General features: G+C 40.3%; 1 protein-coding gene across 1 annotated transcript in view; it reads left to right on the top strand.

Moving 5' to 3' along the window:
• Positions 1-21,863, top strand: part of LOC136879330 (transmembrane protein 72) — a 510,648-nt gene extending 488,785 nt beyond the window's left edge. The window contains exon 5 of the mRNA XM_068228982.1: positions 21,393-21,863. Within this exon, the coding sequence (XP_068085083.1) occupies positions 21,393-21,495 (103 nt within the window). The 3' untranslated portion in view covers positions 21,496-21,863. The remainder of the gene's footprint in view (positions 1-21,392) is intronic.
• The last annotated feature ends 1,530 nt before the right edge of the window (positions 21,864-23,393 follow it).

The following is a 23,393-nucleotide window of genomic DNA, read 5'->3' as shown; positions in this document are numbered from 1 at the left end:
AGAGTCTTTCTTATGTGAAATAGATTTTGAAAATAGATTTATCATTAAAAGATGAATTTTGAGTAATGGTGGAAAACTACAAAGTATCGTCACACGCAGCACTGGGTTAACCACTGTTCACGATTGGTAAGAAAGGAAAAAAAAGGTCAGTTTGTGACTACTCACTTATTAAAAAACTTGGCTTACGAATACTGATGAGAATCTGGAACATTCCGCGGGTGCGGATGATGACTCGAACTTGAAGTTCCACGAAGAAACCACGTTGACGTCATAGATGAAATGATGTTGAAGGTAGTTGGATCTTGTAGAATTTTCTGAAGATTTCTGCTGCTCGTGGAAATGATCTTAACACACGGAACATGCAAGTAGTATTTACAGATACTATGTTAATTTTAGGACGTCCAATGAGTGATCACAGTCCTTGTTGCAAAAAAAAAACTATTTTAAACTGTCACTGAGAACGTCCAACACAGTGCAAACACGTAATATTTCTCATTACCGTCTCTAACCACAGTCTTTGAATCGTTATCCTGACAGATAACACTAATTCTCTAATGTTGATAGAACTATATTATTTTAGAAAAAGTTCTTAACTTTCACTAAGTTTTTCACTGTAACACGTCATGTCCTAATATGGCACATAAATAAAAAGACACAGTCCAAGGATGTGCTATGTTAGCAAATAAGTTCTAGAGTAATTAAAATTACTGTACACGACAGTTTCTGTTGGTAATTTAATATTGTGTGCAATTAATTAAGTCCACACGTCATGTTGTGAATGTCCAATATATAACTTCGAACTTCACTGATTTCGTACGTGTTATACCATAGTCGCGGCACAATAGACTACTTACGGTGCGACGTCTTTTTTTTTCAAGTACGATGGCGATTTACTAGCCCGTAATTTCGTCTCCGCGAAACACGACGAAAAGTACTGTCTTCGAGACTGCACGAACATACTATGTGAGGGCTAGTCTCCCCTCTCTCTTACTCATAAACATACTGCACTGCTAGACTGGACTGCTTGCAATGAACTGAACTCAACTTAACACACAACTACCTGTTAGCCTTGACCCAGTGGCATATATAGCTTGCGCTGGGAGGGGTAGTTTCTCTCGGTCATGTGACCGTCAGTGCGTAATTTATGTTAGATTTTAAATCATTGTAACTCAGCAACCATAGGATGGATTAATTTGGAATTTATAGAAGTTAATTTTCATGACGTCCGCTACCATTTAGCGTTTGTTCCATTAAAATTGGTACAGGCGTTGAAAACTTGTGAAAAGAAAGATATTTTCGAGAAATATCTCTAAGGGAGGTGAGCTTTGAACGACAGGTGACGTCACTTGACTCCGCCTAGCGCACTCGTGGAGTCTGGTACATACTGGAACATTCTTTTACTTAGATGTTCGTACGTCGGACGGATCTTATATGCTGGAACAACATTTCTTTTGATAACTATGGACCAGGACCTAGGCTTTACTGGTACAATACCCGGGAGTGCAGCAACAGCTGAATAAACTTCAATTTGGACCCTAACAGTTGTTGACATATTTCTCTGTATTTTTCTTCTTCTTTTTCTTCTTCTTCAAGTGCCATATCTGGTGGCCCAGACGTTGTCGATCAACCTGGAGAAAGCACCCGTTTCTTTAGCTAACTTGAAGAGTTGTTCACCCGCGAAGGGATCTGATTGGCCGAATTCAGCAGCTGATAAAATCACAACGACGCTAGATATCGACGTCAATTTTCCGAATCGCCTATCAGTATGGCCAACGCTCTAACGCTCATATACCCGGTTTGCGTTGTTTCCGACCAACCTGTATAAACTGTAATCAGTATGTATGTAGTAATCATGAACTGCCCCTGAATGTGTAGTCTGTTCGTGCCTCCATTTACCGGTTCGTCTGGAATTACGTGTTGTCTGCTGGCTTTGCCGGTTGCCTACGAATTCGTTCAGGGTTTTTCCGTACATGTCCTAAGTGGTGAGAACTGAAACTTCAGCTATACAGTAGCTAATGCCATTGTACATTTACATTATGATAAAAGTGAAATGAGTAAAATATATTAGAAATATTGGGAAAATCTTACGGGTGGATCGAAAAATGCATCTTGTGTACGAGAGCTAATTCCATTTTACACATAATTTTATTTTATGACCAGAGTCAAGTGTTATAATTTATATTATAATTTCTCCGTGTTTAACAGACTGAAAATATTTTGTTTCATTTACAATCCCTAATTCCTCTACCTATATTTGCCCAATATTTTTCCTCTTAAATTCCAACTTTATCTTCATATCATGATCCGTACTACTTGTAAAAACTCCATTTCTAGCATATTCATCTATTAAAGTCACCACATGATACCTCTCTACTGACAGCACGGAACATACTGCTTAGTCGAGCAGCTGATCTCCTTTCCCAAAGTCTTCCCAGCCCAAAATTTGTAACACTTTCGTAAGAATGCTCGTCAGAAATCACCCAGAAAAAATCGTACTCTATTCCTATCTTTTCCAGTTCTCGAATCAAGTAATTCTGGTGAGAGTCCTACACACTGGAACAATATTCTAATTACGGTCTTACCAGTAACTTATACGCCCTCTCCTTTACACCCTTGCTACAACCCCTGAATACCTTCATAAGGAAATGAGGAGGTCTGCAACCTTTATTTAGTTTACATTACCGATTGTGATTACCTCTATGAAGATCTTTCCTTATATATTAACACCTAGGCACTTACAATCATTTGCGTGAGACTCTTGCATCCACCAATACAACGACTAAAACTTATAAAAGTGATTTTTTACCCCGTTCACCCATTTGTCTGCTGTCCATCTCATCGCATTACAGATGTCCTCCTGCAATCACTCATAATCCAGTATCGTATTTATTACTCTATACAGTAAAACATCACCCAAAAAAGCCGTATCTGTGATTCCAGTTCTTTGCTTATATTTATGCGTATTTATTTATAATAAAACATAAAGTTATAAAGAGGAACTTACGTACTGTAATTGATAACATGTTCAGTATATAAACCTAGAGATCATTTCTAACAAAACCAATGGAGGAAGGTGAAGAACATCGAACATTCGGAAAGAATATATCATTAAAAGAGCGGGTCTTTGAGAAGTAGGTAAATACTAAACCGAAAGCAGAACTTCCATAGTTTCTACATAGTGTGGATCCGAAAGTCTATCAAATTCGATGGATGTTTCATGGTTCTTTTTGCTACTTCGAAGATATCGGCTGCAAAGTGACATGTACATATAAAATTTTGTATTTTGCAACACAAATACCTTGAAGAGACCTCAAAATTTCTTGCTGAAGCTTCAGTATGTAACATTGAAGAGCGAGAAAATTTATTATATCTGTAAATATTTCGTCATGCTGAAGAAATTATAACTTTATGAACACTGAAAGAAGCATCGGAAAATTATTATCAAGGTGTAAAACATGTTTATCACAATGCGTTTAGTGATAAAGGGAAGTGAAGGACTTGAATGTTAGAAACCAAGTGAAGGAACTTTTACTATGCGTGGTAAAGAAAGATGTAAAATCCTACGTTCGCGCTGGGAAATCAATGTTATGAAATTTGACTGAAGTTAATATAAATATACAGAATTTCAAATGGGTAGCTGAGATTGCTTTGGGTATTGTCGCACCTCGCCTTGCTCTTTCTATCAAAGCGTTTCACTTCTTCCCGAGGGACTGATCAGACCATTCGAAGTACAGCCTGATAATTCCGAGATCCCAGTCACGATCTGTTATGCGTAGTACCTATTTTATTTCAAGAATATCTCTTTATCGTATCAATAAATTATTATTAGTTAAACTATTATATGATTAATACAGAATGTTGGTTTGAACAGTTATTAGGCTAATAAGGTGACTTCATCGTATATAATTTTAATACCTCACAGACACTACTGAACTTAGAGCAAGTATCCAACACGTTTTTTTTTTAAGATTCGATATGTTTACGACAGAAGTCTTTAAGATATAGAATAAAGACGGTATATTCATGGTCAGTGCACTCCATGGTTCTACGCAAAATGAATAACCTCGTGTGCCTAAAATGTATTAGTCACTAGGTTTTAGGTCTGGACTCTAGGTAAGGAAGAATATAACTTCATAGATTGCACGGGTTGAATATATTCCATGCCAAATTGTCCGGCTCCATGGCTAAATGGTTAGCGTGCTGGCCTTTGGTCACAGGGGTCCCGGGTTCGATTCCCGGCAGGGTCGGGAATTTTAACCATCATTGGTTAGTTTCACTGGCACTGGGGCTGGGTGTATGTGTCGTCTTCATCATCATTTCATCCTCATCACGACGCGCAGGTCACCTACGGGTGTCAAATCGAAAGACCTGCACCTGGCGAGCCGAACATATCCTCGGACACTCCCGGCACTAAAAGCCATACGCCATTTCATTTCATTTCATTTCATTTCATGCCAAATTAGGCCGAAGGTCTGATTGATGCCTTCAGTCTCTCAAAGGTTTTCCCGCATCGTGCAGCGTTCACAGCACTCCCTTGCGTAGCCAGCTGACTAGCAACCATCTTAGCTGATCAAAGAAAGCTAACATCACATTTTCTTGCACCAGGACTGGAAAGGACATTCCGTAATCAAAGAATGAAAGGATACTGGAAAACATGTGTGTTTTATTTCGGAATCCCTGGAATGCTATTTGCTTTACGTGGCACCGACACAGATAGGTTGTATGGCAACGATGGGATAGGAAAGGCCTAGGAATGGGAAGGAATCGGCCGTCGCCTTAATTAAGGTACAGCCCCAGTATTTGCCTGGTGTGAAAATGGGAAACCACGGCAAACCATCTTCAGGGCTGCTAACAGTGGGGTTCGAACCCACTATCTCTCGGATGCAAGCTCACAGCTCTGCGCCTCTAACCACACGGCCAACTCGCTCGGTAATCCCGGGAATGAAACCATAGAACATTACCATCCAAAATTTTATCTACTAACAAGTCACCCTCTTCAGAATAGTGGTTGTTGGGGATGTATTAGAAGTACTTTGTGACAACACTGCCATCTCTGAGATTGAACTAGACTGACAGTGCAGCTGTTATTAAGCCTGTGTCTTATCTAGCAAGTGCCGGAGCATCATGAATATAACTGTAAAAACATAATTATTAATGGGAAGAGTATATCATGGAACTTTCCCACGCAAAGTGTTGATTGACCGAATAGTGAAACAGTGTCGAGAGAATGGTTTGACCATCAGAAAGACCACTAAGAACGATATATTGCCCTGGTGCACTCAAAAAGGTACAATCTGTAATCCTTCGCCTACAAAGCGCTCCCATAAGAGGAAACCAGTAATTAATTTTTATCTTTGAATATGCTTTACATCACGCTGACACAGATAGGTCTTATGGCGATGATGGGATAGGAAAGGGCTAGGAGTGGGAAGGAGGCGACCTGACCTTAATTAAGGTAAAGCCTCGGATCTGGTGCGAAAATGGGAAACCACGGAAAACCATCGTGAGGGCGACAGTGGGAATTGAACCCACTGTCTTCCAAATGCAAGCTGATAGCTGCGTTACCCATACAGTACAGCAACTCGCATGGTCTCCAAGTGAAAGTGACGCCTTCTCTGCTTCGAGACATGTGGTGAGTGGTACAAAGCGAGATGGCCAGGAGGGTGAATATCCGTCCATTAACTGCGAATAGTATAATAATTTATAATTTCGTGTGGCTATTTCTAGCCGAGTGCAGCCCTTGTAAGGCAGACCCTCCGATGAGGGTGGGCGGCATCTGCCATTTGTAGGTAACTGCGTGTTATTGTGGTGGAGGATAGTGTTATGTGTGGTGTGTGAGTTGCAGGGATGTTGGGGACAGCACGAACACCCAGCCCCGGGCCATTGGAATTAACCAATTAAGGCCGACCCGGCCGGGAATGGAACCCGGGACCCTCTGAACCGAAGGCCAGTACGCTGACCATTCAGCCAACGAGACGAACACTGCGAATAGTGATAATCCATAAACATCTCAGGCTGGGTTGTGGTGCGTTCATTCGTCCGTTAAGCTCCCGCGCCGTATTACCGAACGCAGAACTAACAGCAGAAAACTGTATAAATTGCATCTGGTGGGTAAACAATTATGAAGACTGTGGCTACAATGGTCCAATCACACAGTTTACTGACTACCATTAGTCACATTAGGTCGATTATGAACGTAGCAATGATGCCAAGGGACGTAGTATATTTATTCACTACTACAAGGACAATTTTTCACCAAATTCGGTTTTAGAGGGATATTTCTGAAGGTTAAATTGGAATAAAATGTGAAGATGGAAAGTTACTTATTTTTAAGCATCCATCATGACTTTCATCTACTGTAGGACGTGCTGCAATTGTTCAGAGAAGACACTACAAGAGGTGTACGTTCTTTTGGATGAAACTACAAGCCATATTACCAAAATATCCCTCCGCTTTCATCAAGAAATTAAACATGAAACAGATGCCACATCAAGACATTCTTTTAAAAAGTCCTGATACAGTTCTGTGGATTTCTGTGCATTTTAACTCTTGAAATCGTACCCGCACACTCACAGTTCTGTGGAATTAGATAAAATCCCCACGCGCTTTCTCTGCTACATTTTAATGCAAAGGAAACTACGGTTCAGAATGATAATTCACAGCGCTTGCGCTCGATAGAACATAATTGGTGGTGGCAGCATGGCATTTCGTTAGTTAAGAACACTCTTAAAGTCGTTCGGATGTATCCTGAAGAATCTTCTGTATTCTGCAAACAAAACCCCGTGTGTATCACTATGTGTTCTTCATTTTTGCAACTACAGGGTGGATATTTTCGCGATTCACCTCTCACTTCACTATGTGCTGAACAAGTATCATGCCCATGCTTTAAATATCACTTACTGTCCGACAATTTTATCTTTCGGAAACTATTCCAAAAAGCTGGATATCATTAATCTCTCAAACCAAAAATAGGTTTAATGCAATGCCATATTATTCTAGAGCCCTTTTATCTACATGCTTGACAATGCTGAACTCTGGAAATATCCCCAGTACTGATCCTCTTCTATAAAGAGCACGCAATATATTATAACGGTGTTTGAAAAGCCAATGGATTATTGTAATGATTGGATAAACAAATGGAAGGGAGTTGAATTATTATCATATGTTAAGTTTACTATGGACAAACGTGGGTCGTAAAAAGGTGGCTGCAGTTAAGGTTTTCGCCATACAGTTTAGTGAAGTGCTGTTATTCAATTTTAGTGTGTGTGGAATATGTCTCCCCGCCCCTCCATGGCCGCAATTTCACTGCGTCTCAATTGTTCTCACGTCCACTGAGTGGAAAATGAACCAGTCCGCAGATACAGATAAAACTCCCTGTCCTCCGCGGTGTAAGGGTAGCGAACTTGCCTCTCACTGGTAGGCATGGGTTCGAACCCACGTCCTTCCGGGCGACCGAGCACGCCTTTACCGCCTCGGCCAGGCAGACCCTTCTTGGACAATTAGGTAACATGAAATGTAATTTGATATCTTTCTCCGGTAAAAATACAGGTTGATTATTTGGTATTGTGTTGAATTATTGTGGAATAACTATTGGAAAAGTAAACTTCAGTAAAAGATGTCATCAGTCAATATGTTTCACTGTCATACTCATCATTGATACACAACTACAGGAGTATATCAGTGGTAGCCGAAGAGGCAGAGCCCACCTTTGAGTGTTTGATGCTCTTAACACTTAAGTCTAAAGACGCAAGACGGAATCAAAAAGTGGAAGCAATAACGTAAAACAGAAAACAGAAATTGGGAAGAAATGCAGACTCCGTGCTCAGAAACAATTATAGAAGTAATCTACCGATCATAATTACTTTATTTTATGTCAAATTCCCTAGAACAGTCGGGCAGGGTCTGAAAGACTCAGCAGTGTATTTTTTAAATTACCTTAGGGTAACAGTACTTTCTAGGTTAGTCATCTCTGCACCTTCCTGAAAAAGTCGTAAGAATGCGTTGCAACTTATATCTACTGTACAGTAGAACCTTCATCACTTAGACATTAGTAGTATAATTGGACAGTTCTGCGGCCACCACCACCACGGGCTCCCAGAGGCCTCCTCCACCACCACCACAGCCAGAGGCCTCCCAGAGGTCTCCTCCACCACCCGCGGGAAATGAGATTTGTAAACAAAGCCACGTGCTTTTTGACAGCTGTCATCGACAACAACGCATCGCTAACCTCAGTACTGCCATCTTGACGGGCGTAAACCTCAGTAGTACCAACTTAACCTAACTAGCGCGTGGTAAACAAAGCCACGTGCTTTTTGACAGCCACGTGCTTTTTTGACAGCTGTCATCCGCCATCTTTAAACCACAGAGCACTGTGCTGCCCTCTTTATCGTAGTAGATGTAAATTCGTCACCTGTCATCGGCAGTGCTGCTATCTTGGCGGGCCTAAACCTTAGTGCTACCAACTTAACCTCACTAGCGTGAGATAAACAAATCCACGTGCAGCTGACATCCGCCATCTTTAATCTATAGAGCACAGTGGTGCTCTCTTTACCTACTTACCTTTGAAATGTGGTGGCGGATAATTTGAAAAATGCTTTTTGACAGCAGCCATTTCGCATCGCAAACCTCAGTGCTGCCCTCTTTAGCTAGATACCTGTGGTGGCAGACAATTCTACGTGACAGCAGTCATCTTTGAGCACAGTGCTGCCCTCTTTGTGGTGGCGGCAAATTCCACGCACTCTACAAACTCACGTGCTTTTTTCTGACAACTGTCATCCGCCATCTTGCATCACAAACCTCAGTGCTGCACTCTTTAGCTAGATACCTTTGAAATGTGGTGGCGGCAATTTGAAAAATTCTACATTCTCTTGTTTGGAAACAAACCTATGCGCAGTCATCCACCATCTTTAAACCACAGAACACCGTGCTGCCCTCTTGCGTCAGCTGTCATCCGCCATCTTTAAACTACAGAGCACCGTGCCGCACTCTTGCGTCAGCTGTCATCCGCCGAGCAATTCTCTTTCTATATAATAATTTCGTGTGGCTATTTCTAGTCTAGTGCAGTCTAAAAATAAATCCTAGAGTTGTTGTATCAGGAACGGTAACTGGCTAAATCCCGGTCTTTCAGCGTTAGGAAGGGCAACCGGTCGTAAAACAGATTCTTGCGATTTAAACTCTTACGTCAGGAGGGGGAGGGCACTCGGCTGTAAAACATATTTTTAATCCCAAGAGAATCGAACCCGAGACTGCCGGGTGAGAGGCAAGCACAATAAACCAAACTGTAGGAGCCGGTAATTCTCTTTCTATATAATAATTCCGTGTGGCTATTTCTAGCCAAGTGCAGTCTAAAAAAATAAATCCTAGTCTTGTTGTATCAGGAAGGGTAACTGGCTAAATCCTGGTCTTTCAGCGTCAAGAAGGGCAACCGGCCATACCGTGAAACAATAGTGTATGATGTAAGAGGCTAGTAACTGCTTTTTTAAAATCTAAGAAGAGCATCTAGCTGTAAAACCCCGATTCTCGTGTTAGAAAGGGCAACTAGTTGTAAAACAGATTCTTAATCCCAGTTCTTTGACGTCAGGAAGGGCAACCGGTCGAAAACAATAGTATATGATGTAAGAGGCTAGATACTGTCAGTTTTGCGTCAGGAAGGGCAACCAGTCGTAAAACAGATTCTTGTGATTTAAAATCTCGCATCAGGAAGGGCAACCGCCCATAGCGTGAAACGATAGTGTATGACGTAAGAGGCTAGATACTGCTTTGAGCATCTAGCTGTAAAACCCCGATTCTCGTGTTAAAAAGAGCAACTAGTTGTAAAAAAGATTCTTAACCCCAGTTCTTTGACGTCAGGAAGGGCAACCGGTCGAAAACAATAGTGTATGATGTAAGAGGCTAGATACTGCTATTTAAAATCCTAGAAGGGCATCCAGTTGTAACACAGATTCTTGTGATTTAAAATCTCACGTCAGGAAGGGCAACCGACCGTAAAACAGTAGTGTATGATGTAAGAGGCTAGATACTGCTATTGAAAATCCTAGAAGGGCATCCTGTTGTAAAACAGATTCTTGTGATTTAAAATCTCGCGTCAGGAAGGGCAACCGGCCGTAAAACAGATACTTGCTATTTAAAAACTCATGTTATAGAAGGGGGTACTCGGCTGTAAAACATATTTTTAATCCCTGTCCTGTTACGTTAGGAACTACATCTAGCTGTAAAACAGGAGCTCCAAACATTTACAGTGTTAAGCTTTAGTAGCATGCTATGGGTTACATTTTTTGTTCTACCGCATAGAACACTATCTTTGAAGTTGTATCGGCGCAGTCATTCAGAGCGAAGTGCAGAATGCATGTGTTGACTGAAATTGTACACGCATCTTCCGGCTGCACTAACCTTGAACGGGGACACTGCGTGCTGATAAGCTACTTGTAACTCACGGAACGTCTTCTTAGCTGAGTAGCATTAAGCTCGTGTAAGTTCCTAACATAAAATGTTATGATTGTACGGAGAGGTTAAAACACAGTACCAGCATATAGCCTACCCCTATCGAAAGAGCCTGCACAGCGCCGTCATGTAGGCTTCTCCTGTTGAAGGAGCTGTACAAGGTTAAACACCCGCCATCAACAGCCCTTACTTAATACTGGCTTTTTTGCACACCCTAGAAACTGCCTAAGAATGTAATATACTACCGTAGGGAGAGGGTAAAACTCGGTGCCAGCACATAGCCTACTCCTACCGAAGAAGCCTGCACAAGGCTTAACACCTCCATCCGACAGATGAATCACCCTCAACATCTTGTACTCACAATCAGTTTCGGGGAAGCCTGCACAAGGTTTAACGCCCCCATCAATAGCCCTTACTTAATGCTGGCTTTTTGCACACCCCGCCTCTTAGATCATACACCATAGTTTTACGACCGGTTACCCTTCCTGACTAGGATTTTAAATCGCAGTATACGCGACAAATTTGTTATAGCGGGTTTTATAACTAGATATCCCGGTACCGGCACATAGCCTACTCCTACCGAAGAAGCCTACACAAGGCTTATTGCCTCCATCCGACAGATGAATCACCATCAACGTCTTGTACTCACAATCATTTTCGAAGGAGTCTGCACAAGGTTTAACGCCCCCTATCAACAGCCCTTACTTAATGCTGGCTTTTTTGCACACCCCGCCTGTTAGATCATACACCATCGACCGGTTACCCTTCCTGACTAGGATTTTAAATCGCAGTATACGCGACAAATCAGTTGTAGCGGGTTTTATAACTAGATGTCCCGGTACCGGCACATAGCCTACTCCTACCGAAGAAGCCTGCACAAGGCTTATCACCTCCATCCGACAAATGAATCACCCCCAACACTCTTGTACCCGCAATCATTCTCGCTACTTCGGAAGATAGCGGGTTCGAACTCCTACTGTTGGAAGCCGTAAAAAATAGCAAATGCTAGGCGAGGGGCCTGCGCGATCGTCATAACGTGCATTACATGATCTAGCTAAATGTAGTTTTAGCTCATACCTATAAGTGCCCACAGGTAAGGAATACCGCGGATGTAGCTTAGTACCCTCCCGTTTAAGTCCAGAGGTCGAGGATCGCGCGCTAACTTTCCAAGGCTCGATCCGCTGCAGAACTCTTTAATTCTGACACCTCGGCATCAACAGCAGGTTCGATTCCGGCTTAAATAAGTCAGCCTGCAGAACTTAGCGTAAGGCACTCAGGAGAGCTCTTGTTGCATAAACATTTAGTTCCAACTGTACTACAGTTGTCAGCGACTTTCACATCCGCTTGGTAACAAGCAGCATACTTACTCGCTGCAGTCTGCGTGAAGCGCTCACAGTTCTCTGTATGCGTTTATTACGTACACATCTCCCGTCTAAGTACTGTCTGCTGTGAATGTTATTCTTCAACCTTTATCTTAAGGTAAGTCAGAACTGTTAGTTACTGTTTGCAAAGCAACTTCTACGCTAGGTAATAGACATCTACATTCATATATGTTTGTTCTTTTCTTTTTTTAGGTACAACTAGAATATTATTATTCCAGTTACAGGCTTGAAAGTACGCATTTTATTCATCCGAGTAACAGTCTGCAGCACGTGCATTTTTAAGGTATGTTTTCGAACTTTGAGTTGTAAAGATAGCTAGGTTAGCTGATGTACCCGACACTACATTCATATATGTTTGCTCTTTTCTTTTTAGGTACAACTAGAATATTATCATTCGAGTTTCAGGCTTGAACGTACGCATTTTATTTATCCGAGTAACAGTCTGCAGCACATGCATTTTTAAGGTATGTTTTCGAACTTTGAGTTGTAAAGATAGCTAGGATAGCTGATGTACCCTACACTACATTCGTATATGTTTGTTCTTTTCTTTTTAGGTACGCCCAGAATATTATCATTCGAGTTTCAGGCTTGAACGCACGCATTTTATTCATCCGAGTAACAGTTTGCAGAGCGAAGATTTTAAGGTATGTCTGACCTCTATTCGTTGAAACTTGGTTTCATCCGAACATCGTAACTTTAAGCTAATCATAAATAGTTGTTCTCTTCAATCCTCATGCTATAGACGAGGTTAATCTTATAATTTCAAACTCACACATAGCTATGTCTGTCCTCAACAGGCTGAAACTTGGTTTCTTCTAAAACATCGTAACTTTAGTCTATTGATAAATAGTCGTTCTCTTCAATCCTCATGCTATAGACGAGGTTAATTTTATAATTTCAAACACACACATAGCTATGTCTGACCTCAACAGGCTGAAACTTGGTTTCTTCTAAAACATCGTAACTTTAGTCTATTGATAAATAGTCATTCTCTTCAATCCTCATGCTATAGACGAGGTTAATTTTATAATTTCAAACACACACATAGCTATGTCTGACCTCAACAGGCTGAAACTTGGTTTCTTCTAAAACATCGTAACTTTAGTCTATTGATAAATAGTCATTCTCTTCAATCCTCATGCTAAAGACGAGGTTAATTTTATAATTTCAAACACACACATAGCTATGTCTGACCTCAACAGGCTGAAACTTGGTTTCTTCCGAACATCGTAACTTGAGTCTATTGATAAATAGTCGTTCTCTTCAATCCTCATGCTATAGACGAGGTTAATTTTATAATTTCAAACACACACATAGCTATGTCTGTCCTCAACAGGCTGAAACTTGGTTTCTTCTAAAACATCGTAACTTTAGTCTATTGATAAATAGTCGTTCTCTTCAATCCTCATGCTATTGACGAGGTTAATTTTATAATTTCAAACACACCCATAGCTATGTCTGACCTCAACAGGCTGAAACTTGGTTTCTTCTAAAACATCGTAACTTTAGTCTATTGATAAATAGTTATTTTCTTTAATCCGCATGCCATAGAAGAGGTTAATCGTATAATTTCAAACTCACAGTCATGTCCGACCTCTATAGGTTGAACATCGCAACTTTAGGCTAATCTCTATTGGTTGTTCTCTTTTCAGATGTTTCCCTGCTCGCAGTGCGATGTAACTTTTACAAGACGAGATGCCCTTACGCGTCATGTAAAATCGAAACATCGTGAGGCGTCTGAAACGTTCACCTGCGAGCAGTGTGAGGCATCGTTTACGAGGGTAGATGCCTTTACGCGACATAAAAAAGTAAAACACCCTAGCATAACATTCGCTTGATGTGAAGTTTGTGGGGTGTATTTCGCTAATGTAGAGCAATACCAGGCTCACTTAGTAGAGGTACATCAAATATCTACTTGCCCTCAGGTAGTAGTAGGGAAAAAGCGTGCAGCTACCGATGTAGCTGTAGAGAGTACTAGTAGTAAAAAACCTAGGAAAAATGAACTTCAAACTATTCACTGCGAGCACTGTAACACCGATGTACCATCTTCGCATTTTCAGGGACACTTACGGAGTAATGCGCATAAAAATAATGCGTGTAGAAGTGGTAGTAACGCAAACATCGAGGAAATTACTACAGCATTTAAAAGTAGGATTGCTAGTTTCAGAGCACTTCAAACATTTTAAATTGTGTTCAACCGGATGTACAACAGCTTCTTGCTAAATCTTTGTCCAATCATAATTTATTTAAAGTTAATTTTGAACTTTTCGCCTTGTACATTAAAAGCACGGATGAATCCGAAATAACGGACATTAAATCATTTAATACGAAGAATTTTGTCATAAGTGAGTCGACTAATTTTGGTGATGTACTTAGGGATGTCTCTAACATTATTTCAACTAAGAGCGAGGAATTTCAGGAAAAGGAATCAGGGTGGGTTTTAGTTGAAATAATGTATCTAGAAGTTAACATCAATAAGTACAATCCCATGCGTGGATCTTCGCACATCGAGCTGCCGACATGGATTCAGCAAAGAAAAGCTGTTGTAAACATCCAAAACAATGACAAAGCATGTTTTGCATGGGCGGTGATGTCGGCTTTAAATCCTGCTAAATCAGACGTAGCTAAGAGAACATCATCGTATCCACACTATTCAACGCAGCTAAATTTCGATAGTATAGAATTTCCTGTGCAGATAAAGGATATTAAGCGCTTTGAGGAACTAAATAACATTAGCATTAATGTGTATAGTGTAGAGAAAAAGTCTGTAGTAGGTCCTCTGTATTATACATGTCATAAGAGGACTACTCATGTTAACTTACTCTATATTGAAAACAGTGAAAATAGCCACTTTTGCTGGATTAAAAATCTGAGTAGACTTGTTGGTAGTCAGTTGTCAAAACATGATGGTAAAAAGTGGCTATGTGATGGATGCTTGCAGTATTTTAGAACTGAAGATCAGTTAACGAAGCATTCCAAGAATGACTGCAATCATGTACGTACGGAGATACCTACTACGGGCAATAATGTTTTAAAATTTACAAATTTTAACAAGCAGATGTGGGTACCGTTCGTGATTTATGCAGACTTTGAAGCCATCCTCACGCCATGCAACACATGCTCACCTAATCCTGACAACGCTTTCACTAATACTACGCACATGCATGTCCCGTATAGCTTAGCGTATTACATCAAGTGTAGTTATGATAGTACGCTTAACAAGTTAGAGCTGTATCGAGGACATGATGCTGCTAAAGTATTTTTAGAAAGAATTGAAAGTGATGCAGTTCGTCTTGGTCGTATTCTAAATAGTAATATTCCTATGAAGCCACTCACCGAAATTCAGTTAAATGATCATGAACGTGCTACAAAGTGTAGCATTTGTGATGGGGAATTTTCCGAAAATGACCCTAAAGTTTTTGATCATGATCATTTAACTGGTTTCTACAGATGTGCCGCTCATTATAGCTGTAATCTTAAGTATAGAGTTCCTAAATTTATCCCCGTAATTTTTCATAACTTATCTGGTTACGACTCTCATTTCATCATTTCACAATTTGGAGCTTCAGATGAAAAAGTAGATATAATCCCTCAGAATAAAGAGCGGTACATTGCGTTTGCAAAGTCTGTAAAAGTAGATGCGGAGTATTCTATAAAACTGAGATTCCTTGACTCGTTTCGCTTTATGGCGAGTAGCCTCGATACACTTTCTAGTCATTTACAGCCAGAACAATTTATGGAAATTCGACGCGTTTTTCCCGAAGAAGCGCAGTTTAATTTACTTCGGCGTAAGGGTGTTTTTTGTTATGAATATCTTGACTGCTTAGAACGCCTCGAAGAACGTGCCTTACCATCGAAACAATCCTTTTACAGCTCGCTGAATTCAGCGGATATTAGTGACGACGACTATTTACATGCACAACATATCTGCGAGCAGTTCCACATTCAAACTCTAGGTGAATACTCCGATTTATATTTAAAGACAGATGTACTTTTGTTAGCTGATGTTTTTGAAAATTTTCGCTGTGTTTGTAAGAAAACCTACAGCCTTGACCCATGTCAGTATTTTACTGCGCCTGGGTTAAGTTGGGACGCGATGTTAAAATACACGCAGGTGAATTTGGAACTGCTAACCGATATTGATATGGTGCACTTTATAAAATCATCTATTCGAGGCGGTCTAAGTCAGTGCAGCGGGCGGTATTCCAAGGCAAATAATAAGTACATGTCGAGTTTCGATTCTAGTCAGGAATCTCAGTATATCGTTTATCTCGATGCTAATAATCAGTATGGGTGGGCGATGAGTCAGCATCTACCGGTGAGTGGTTTCCGCTGGCTAACGCAGTGCGAAATTGATGCTTTACAGCTGCACGCCCTAGGCGCTGAAGCTGATAAAGGCTATTTCCTCGAAGTTGACTTACAGTATCCTAAAGAGTTACACACTTCTCATAATGACTTACCGTTCTGCCCTGAAAATATGAAGTCCCCGTACATCGCATCAACGACGAAAATGCTCATTGCTAATTTGTGTGATAAATCTAAGTATATCATTCATTACCGAAATTTAAAACAGTGTTTGCAGCATGGTTTGAAGTTATCCAAAATTTCTCGCGTACTAGAATTTAATCAGTCAGCGTGGCTAAAGCCATACATCGATCTGAACAATAATTTAAGAACGAATGCGGTTAACGAGTTTGAAAAAGATTTCTACAAGCTCATGAATAACAGTGTGTTTGGTAAGACTATGGAAAATGTTGACAAACGCGTTGATGTAAAATTTATTACAAACTGGGAGAATATTAAGAAAAGGTATGGTGCTAACTATTTAATAAGTAAACCAAATTTCCACAGCTGCACCATCATACATGAGAATTTAGTTATTATACAGATGAATCGTGTTAAGGTTAAGTATGACAAACCTACCTACGTCGGCTTTGCAGTACTTGAATTGGCTAAAACACTCATGTATGAATTCCATTACGATTATATGATGAAGAAGTACGCGCATAATGCGCAATTGCTCTACACAGATACCGATTCGTTTATTTATCAAATCAAAACTGATGACTATTACAATGATATAAAGCCAGACTTGGGTAGGTTTGATACAAGTAACTATCCTGCAAATAATCAATATCATCTACCGCTAGTGAACAAAAAGGTTCTAGGTAAAATGAAAGATGAATGTGCTGGGAATATTATCGATTCATTTGTAGGTACTAAATCCAAGTCATATTGCATAAAACTCTTAAATGAATTACAAATAAAGAGATTGAAGGGGGTTAAAAAGAATGTCGTTCAGAATCAGCTAAGTTTTGAAAACTATAACAATTGCATTAAAAGTAATCCACCTGTTTTGCATAAGCAAATGTCTGTCATTAGAAGCAAGAAGCACCAGTTGTACACTCATTTAATTAGTAAGGTAGCCCTTAATAGCGATGATTGCAAACGGTTTGTCATTCCAAATTCTACCAACACTCTAGCCTGGGGGCATAGTAGTATTGATCAGTACTACTTTACATAAAGCAGATGTGTGTGTAAACATTATGCTAGAGGTGTGTACTTACGTTAAGCTGTCTTACATCACAATTCACTGTACATATTGTATAAAGATAGGGCGAGGTACGCTGAGAGCGTAGTACGGCAAGTTTAAACTTGTACATACAAGAATTGCGTCGAGAATGGGAGAAGTACGCAAACATCACTACGGTAAAATGATTCGAGATAAAACTTGTACATACAAGATGTAAATAAATAATGTAGAATTGGCATATTCTTTTATTTTAGATTAGGTATTACCTTCCTCCCGCTCCTTATTTGCAAGATGGAGTTTTTGTTTATTACTCATAGAAGAAAAGCAAGAAAGAAGGTGATGAGCAGATTCGTAAGTATAGTATCGTCTAGTTCGGTAAGTATGTCGAGAACAGAATTTTTTTCCTCAAAAGTGTTTGATTCTAGTCTTGCAATGCAGTGTTTTACAATATCGAACTATGAACAGCAGTATGTGTTCAAGTATAAACATGTAGGTACGCGATATGTGCAAGATTGCGTTGTATGTTCGATAAAGCTATGCCTTAGCAAAGTAAAGGAAGTTATAAGAGTTGCTATCTTACGCAAGCTGTTCAAAATTTTAGTCTTACTTTTTCTCTTAGAACAAAGGTATACACCAGATATGTTGTAAACACATCAACCGATGTTCTAATCATATGTTGTATCGAGTACCGTGTTCGATTATATTCTTAATCACTTCTCTTGTAATATCTTCTTAGGACAAAAGTATTCCTTGACATGTTCTTTTAAATTGTCTACCGCTACCACAAAGAGTGCACAGCACGTTGCTCTGTTGATTGAAGATGGCTGCTGTCAAAAAGCATTTTTCAAATTATCCGCCACCACATGTCAAAGAATAAAGATACCAGCACGATGCCCTCTTGGCAGCTTTTCAAATTGTCCGCCACCACAGAGTGCAGCGCGGCGCTCTGTAGATTAAAGATGGCGAATGTGGAATTTGTCACCACCACATAGAGTGCGGCACTGCGCTCTCTTGATTAAAGATGGCGGATGACAGCTGACGGAATTGCCCGCAAGAGTGCGGTACGGTGCTCTGTAGTTTAATGATGGCGGATGACAGCTGACGCAAGAGTGCGGCACGGTGCTCTGTAGTTTAAAGATGGCGGATGACAGCTGACGCAAGAGGGCAGCACGGTGTTCTGTGGTTTAAAGATGGTGGATGACTGCGCATAGGTTTGTTTCCAAACAAGAGAATGTAGAATTTTTCAAATTGCCGCCACCACATTTCAAAGGTATCTAGCTAAAGAGTGTAGCACTGAGGTTTGTGATGCAAGATGGCGGATGACAGCTGTCAGAAAAAAGCAAGTGAGTTTGTAGAGTACGTGGAATTTGCCGCCACCACAAAGAGGGCAGCACTGTGCTCAAAGATGACTGCTGTCACGTAGAATTGTCTGCCACCACAGGTATCTAGCTAAAGAGGGCAGCACTGAGGTTTGCGATGCAAGATGCCTGCTGTCAAAAAGCATTTTTCGAATTATCCGCCACCACATTTCAAAGGTAAGTAGCTAAAGAGAGCACCACTGTGCTCTATAGATTAAAGATGGCGGATGTCAGCTGCACGTGGATTTGTTTATCTCACGCTAGTGAGGTTAAGTTGGTAGCACTAAGGTTTAGGCCCGCCAAGATAGCAGCACTGCCGATGACAGGTGACGAATTTACATCTACTACGATAAAGAGGGCAGCACAGTGCTCTGTGGTTTAAAGATGGCAGATGACAGCTGTCAAAAAAGCACGTGGCTGTCAGAAAGCACGTGGCTTTGTTTACCACGCGCTAGTTAGGTTATGTTGGTACTACCGAGGTTTACGCCCGTCAAGATGACAATACTGAGGTTAGCGATGCGTTGTTGTCTGTCAAAAAGCACGTGGCTGTCAAAAAACACGTGGCTTTGTTTACCTCGCGCTAGTTAGGTTAAGTTGGTACTACTGAGGTTTAGGCCCGTCAAAATGGCAGTACTGAGGTTAGCGATGCGTTGTTGTCGATGACAGCTGTCAAAAAGCACGTGGCTTTGTTTACAAATTCAAATTTCCCGCGGGTGGTGGAGGAGACCTCTGGGAGGCCTCTGGCTGTGGTGGTGGTGGAGGAGGCCTCTAGGAGGCTTCTGGCTCTGGTGGTGGTGGAGGAGGCCTCTGGGAGCCCGTGGTGGTGGTGGCCGCAGAACTGTCCAATTATACTACTGACATTCTCTATTAACGCATGAATTTGCACTGGTTCTCTCAGTCCCGCCTTACCGTTTATGCTACTACTACGGTGCAATACGCTTACTATATGTCCTTGTCGTTTAAACTTTAAAAATATTTACAGAGGTCATATCTTTAATAAACAATATAGTCAGTATTTCCTTGACGTTTTTAAACATGGAAACATTATGTCATAAGACTCCAACACGTTCATCGCTAGTGATACTTCACTCGATGGGGCAAGCTGGGGGTTGTAGTAAGGATGTAAATGAGGGGGCATATATGTCCCTGGCAAGACCCCAACTAGAGTATTGTTCCGGTGTATGGGACCCTCACCACGATTACTTGATTCACGAACTGGAAAAAATCCAAAGAAAAGTAGCTCGATTTGTTCTGGGTGATTTCCGACAAAAGAGTAGCGTTACAAAATGTTGGAAAGTTTGGGCTGGGAAGACTTGGGAGAAAGACGACGAGCTGCTCGATTAAGTCGTATGTTCCGAGGTGTCAGTAGAGAGATTGCATGGGATGACATTAGTAGAGTTAGACGAATAAGTTTGAGTGGTGTCTTTAAAACTACGAAAGATCAAATATGAAAATAAAGTTGGAATTCAAGAGGAAAAATTGAGGGAAATAATCATTTATTGGAAGGGGAGTTAGGGATTGGAATAACTTACCAAAGGAGATGTTCAATAAATTTCCAATTTCTTTGAAATTATTTAAGAAAATGCTAGAAAAACAACAGATAGGGAATCTGCCACCTGGACAACTGCCCTGAATGCAGATCAGTAGTTGATTGATTGATTGATTGATTGATTGATTGATTGATTGATTGATTGATTGATTGATTGATTGATTGATTGATTGATTGATTGATTGATTGATTGATTGATTGATTGATTGATTGATTGATTGATTGATTGATTGATTGATTGATTGATTGATTGATTGATTGATTGATTGATTGATTGATTGATTGATTGATTGATTGATTGATTGATTGATTGATTGATTGATTGATTGATTGATTGATTGATTGATTGATTGATTGATTGATTGATTGATTGATTGATTGATTGATTGATTGATTGATTGATTGATTGATTGATTGATTGATTGATTGATTGATTGATTGATTGATTGATTGATTGATTGATTGATTGATTGATTGATTGATTGATTGATTGATTGATTGATTGATTGATTGATTGATTGATTGATTGATTGATAATTCCAGAATTTCGAAATCTGGCAGAAAGAATTTCTGGAGCAACAAATGTACAGCGAGAAGATCCGAATCTTGAAAAAGAAGATGATGCCGCAAGCACAAGGAAAAGGCAAGCCACAGAACTACTGTAAGTTGTTTGCCTGATACTTGCAAATATACGGAGTGAAAACTGTCTTATTTTTTGCCTGCCAGACCCAGGCCGACCGTTCAGTTACATTTTTCTATCCGACCGTCACAACTGAAAATGAGTATGAGAAAAGGATATAATTTTGCTACATGGTTTCTGTGCATCCTCATGTTCGATCCTGACTTTCTGAGTGAGACATGATAATTGTTTAGCCCATTGCAACCATGCGATGACAATGTTTTAGTCTTCATAAATATATGTATTTTATTCTCAGAAATATCTTCTCTCTAAACGTCCGAAGATTTGAAATGTTGATCAGTACAATTGAACGTGAACTTTGATGAATCACAAATTAACATGTCACATCCACTGTTCTTCGGAAAAAATGACTATATGTAGTTTGTAGTTGGGTGTGCTGTTACCTCTATGACGGTCTAGTATACGCCCCTTGGTGTTGTGTATGTTCCAGGTTTGAGGACATCCCGGATGTGATTGACGACTCGCTGCCGGGTCCAGTGCACGACAGTCTGTCAGACAGCCTTGTGGATCAAGAAGTGATTCTAGAAATGTGACGACCACCTCTCGACTCCGGCAACTGGAGTGAAGGTGCAGACAACGAAACAGGAGACGATAGTGACAGTTCAATGAGTTGAAGTGCTTCTTCAGCAGAGATAGTGATTTAAATAACAGAAGTGCCCTTCCGCACTCCCATTTCTATTTTATTGAGTAAGAGTTATCCTAGTGTGGTTACGAGATCATTCAGAACCTAACAAATTACCCATTAAAAACTAAAACTATTAATAAGCATCCATAACAGTTTTGAACATTCTGAATGAAATATTATACCTTGTTCAGATCACTACATCTATGTACTGATCGTCATGTTTAATCGCTTATGGTATAGACTGGATTTTTATCATGACTGCCAATTTGAACCATCTATTCTAGACACCTATTGAGAAATAATAAGCATCTGTGGCAGAGATTCTTTTAATAATATGAATATTCTGGTTCGCGAAAGCATTAAAAGTACGTAATATCACTCAACGTACTCTTCCAAATTTTGTCAGCATATTGAGCCCTGACAGCAATCCCTGTGACCATTTTGCACATTTCAATTCTGTATCTCAGTGTTGGGTTACGCCACGGCAAAGCAAAACAGTCGGAGATCCATGAAGCCTCCACTCTAGGGACGTGCAAGTCCGACGAGTCGGGTCACAGGTTTATATTGTACCCGTAAAAATGTGTTCATATCTTTAAGGCGCTTGATATTAAATGAACGAGCATGATTCTTAATCACGGGAGTGGCTTTATCATTGGAGCTGGTACAGAGAGAGGTATAGTTATCAAATTGAGAGGTTATTTTGATAAATTGAGTTTATTGATCATCAAAAGCAAGTTCATATCACCTGCATACAGCAGCGTGGAAATGTCGTGGCTGGTTGGTACCTCCAAGTCCTGGGATGGTGCTGGACATCGACTGGGCAGGGACCACACCTGCTCGGATGAGGAGTTCTGGAACGTCTGGAGGTTCTGGAAGTGTCTCGACGTTCTGGAAGTCTCGAAGATTGGTACGCGTTCCTGGGTTCGATTCGAGACGTAATTCACACCTGAATTTCCTGTACGGCACTCCACACATTCAGGGCACTGTCTGAACAGATATGACCTTTTAATTATGATTACTGCAAAAACGTTCTAGAATAATCACTCGAAGAACAAGTACTGGTAGAAATGCAAGTTCATAAGGCAAGCTCACTGTAAGTCAGGATGTTCTAGAGGATTACTGTTACTGCAGTCCTAAATGCACAGTTCTGAAGGTTTAAAACATATTGGCAATGAACTGAATAAGTAGCACTCGGAAACTGTCCTGTTGCATTAATAAGCGAAGTGAATAGCCATTAAAGAAAATAATATTTGAAAGAAAAGTCTGACTTCATAAATTATGGATCACTCAAAATACTGGAAAGTTCTAGGCTTTCGGGAAATGCGATATGCGTATTCCAAATCGTCACAGTCTTTAAGAATCAAAACATAAGTCCCTGTGCAGCACTTGGAAAGCATTGCATATTTCACAATTAAACGTAATGTTGAATGTCCCCTAAGTTCAATGTTCCAGAAATTGATTCAAAAATATAAGTTCGAATAAGTTCGAAACGTAAGTTCAATGCGATACACAACACGCGTGAAATTCAATCGTCGTCGAATAAGTAAGTCCTTATGTGGCACTTCAAAAAAAAAACAAAGTTCCAATGTATAGAAATAACAAAGTTCCAAGGTGCCAAAATGTTAAAGTCCCAACACGACACTCGAAGAAAATAAAGTTCCGATGACAATGTTCCAGTACGTCACCTTAAGAAAATAATAAAGTCTTATCGCGACACTTGGCGAAAATAACTAAGTTCCAATGAGACGCTTCAGATAAAAAAAACAAAGTTCTTATGGCACTTTAAGAAAATATCAAAGTCCAATC

The sequence above is a fragment of the Anabrus simplex genome, chromosome 8, assembly GCF_040414725.1.
Source record: "Anabrus simplex isolate iqAnaSimp1 chromosome 8, ASM4041472v1, whole genome shotgun sequence".
In the NCBI taxonomy this organism is placed as follows: domain Eukaryota; kingdom Metazoa; phylum Arthropoda; class Insecta; order Orthoptera; family Tettigoniidae; genus Anabrus; species Anabrus simplex.
This window is presented reverse-complemented; position numbering and strand designations above follow the sequence as displayed.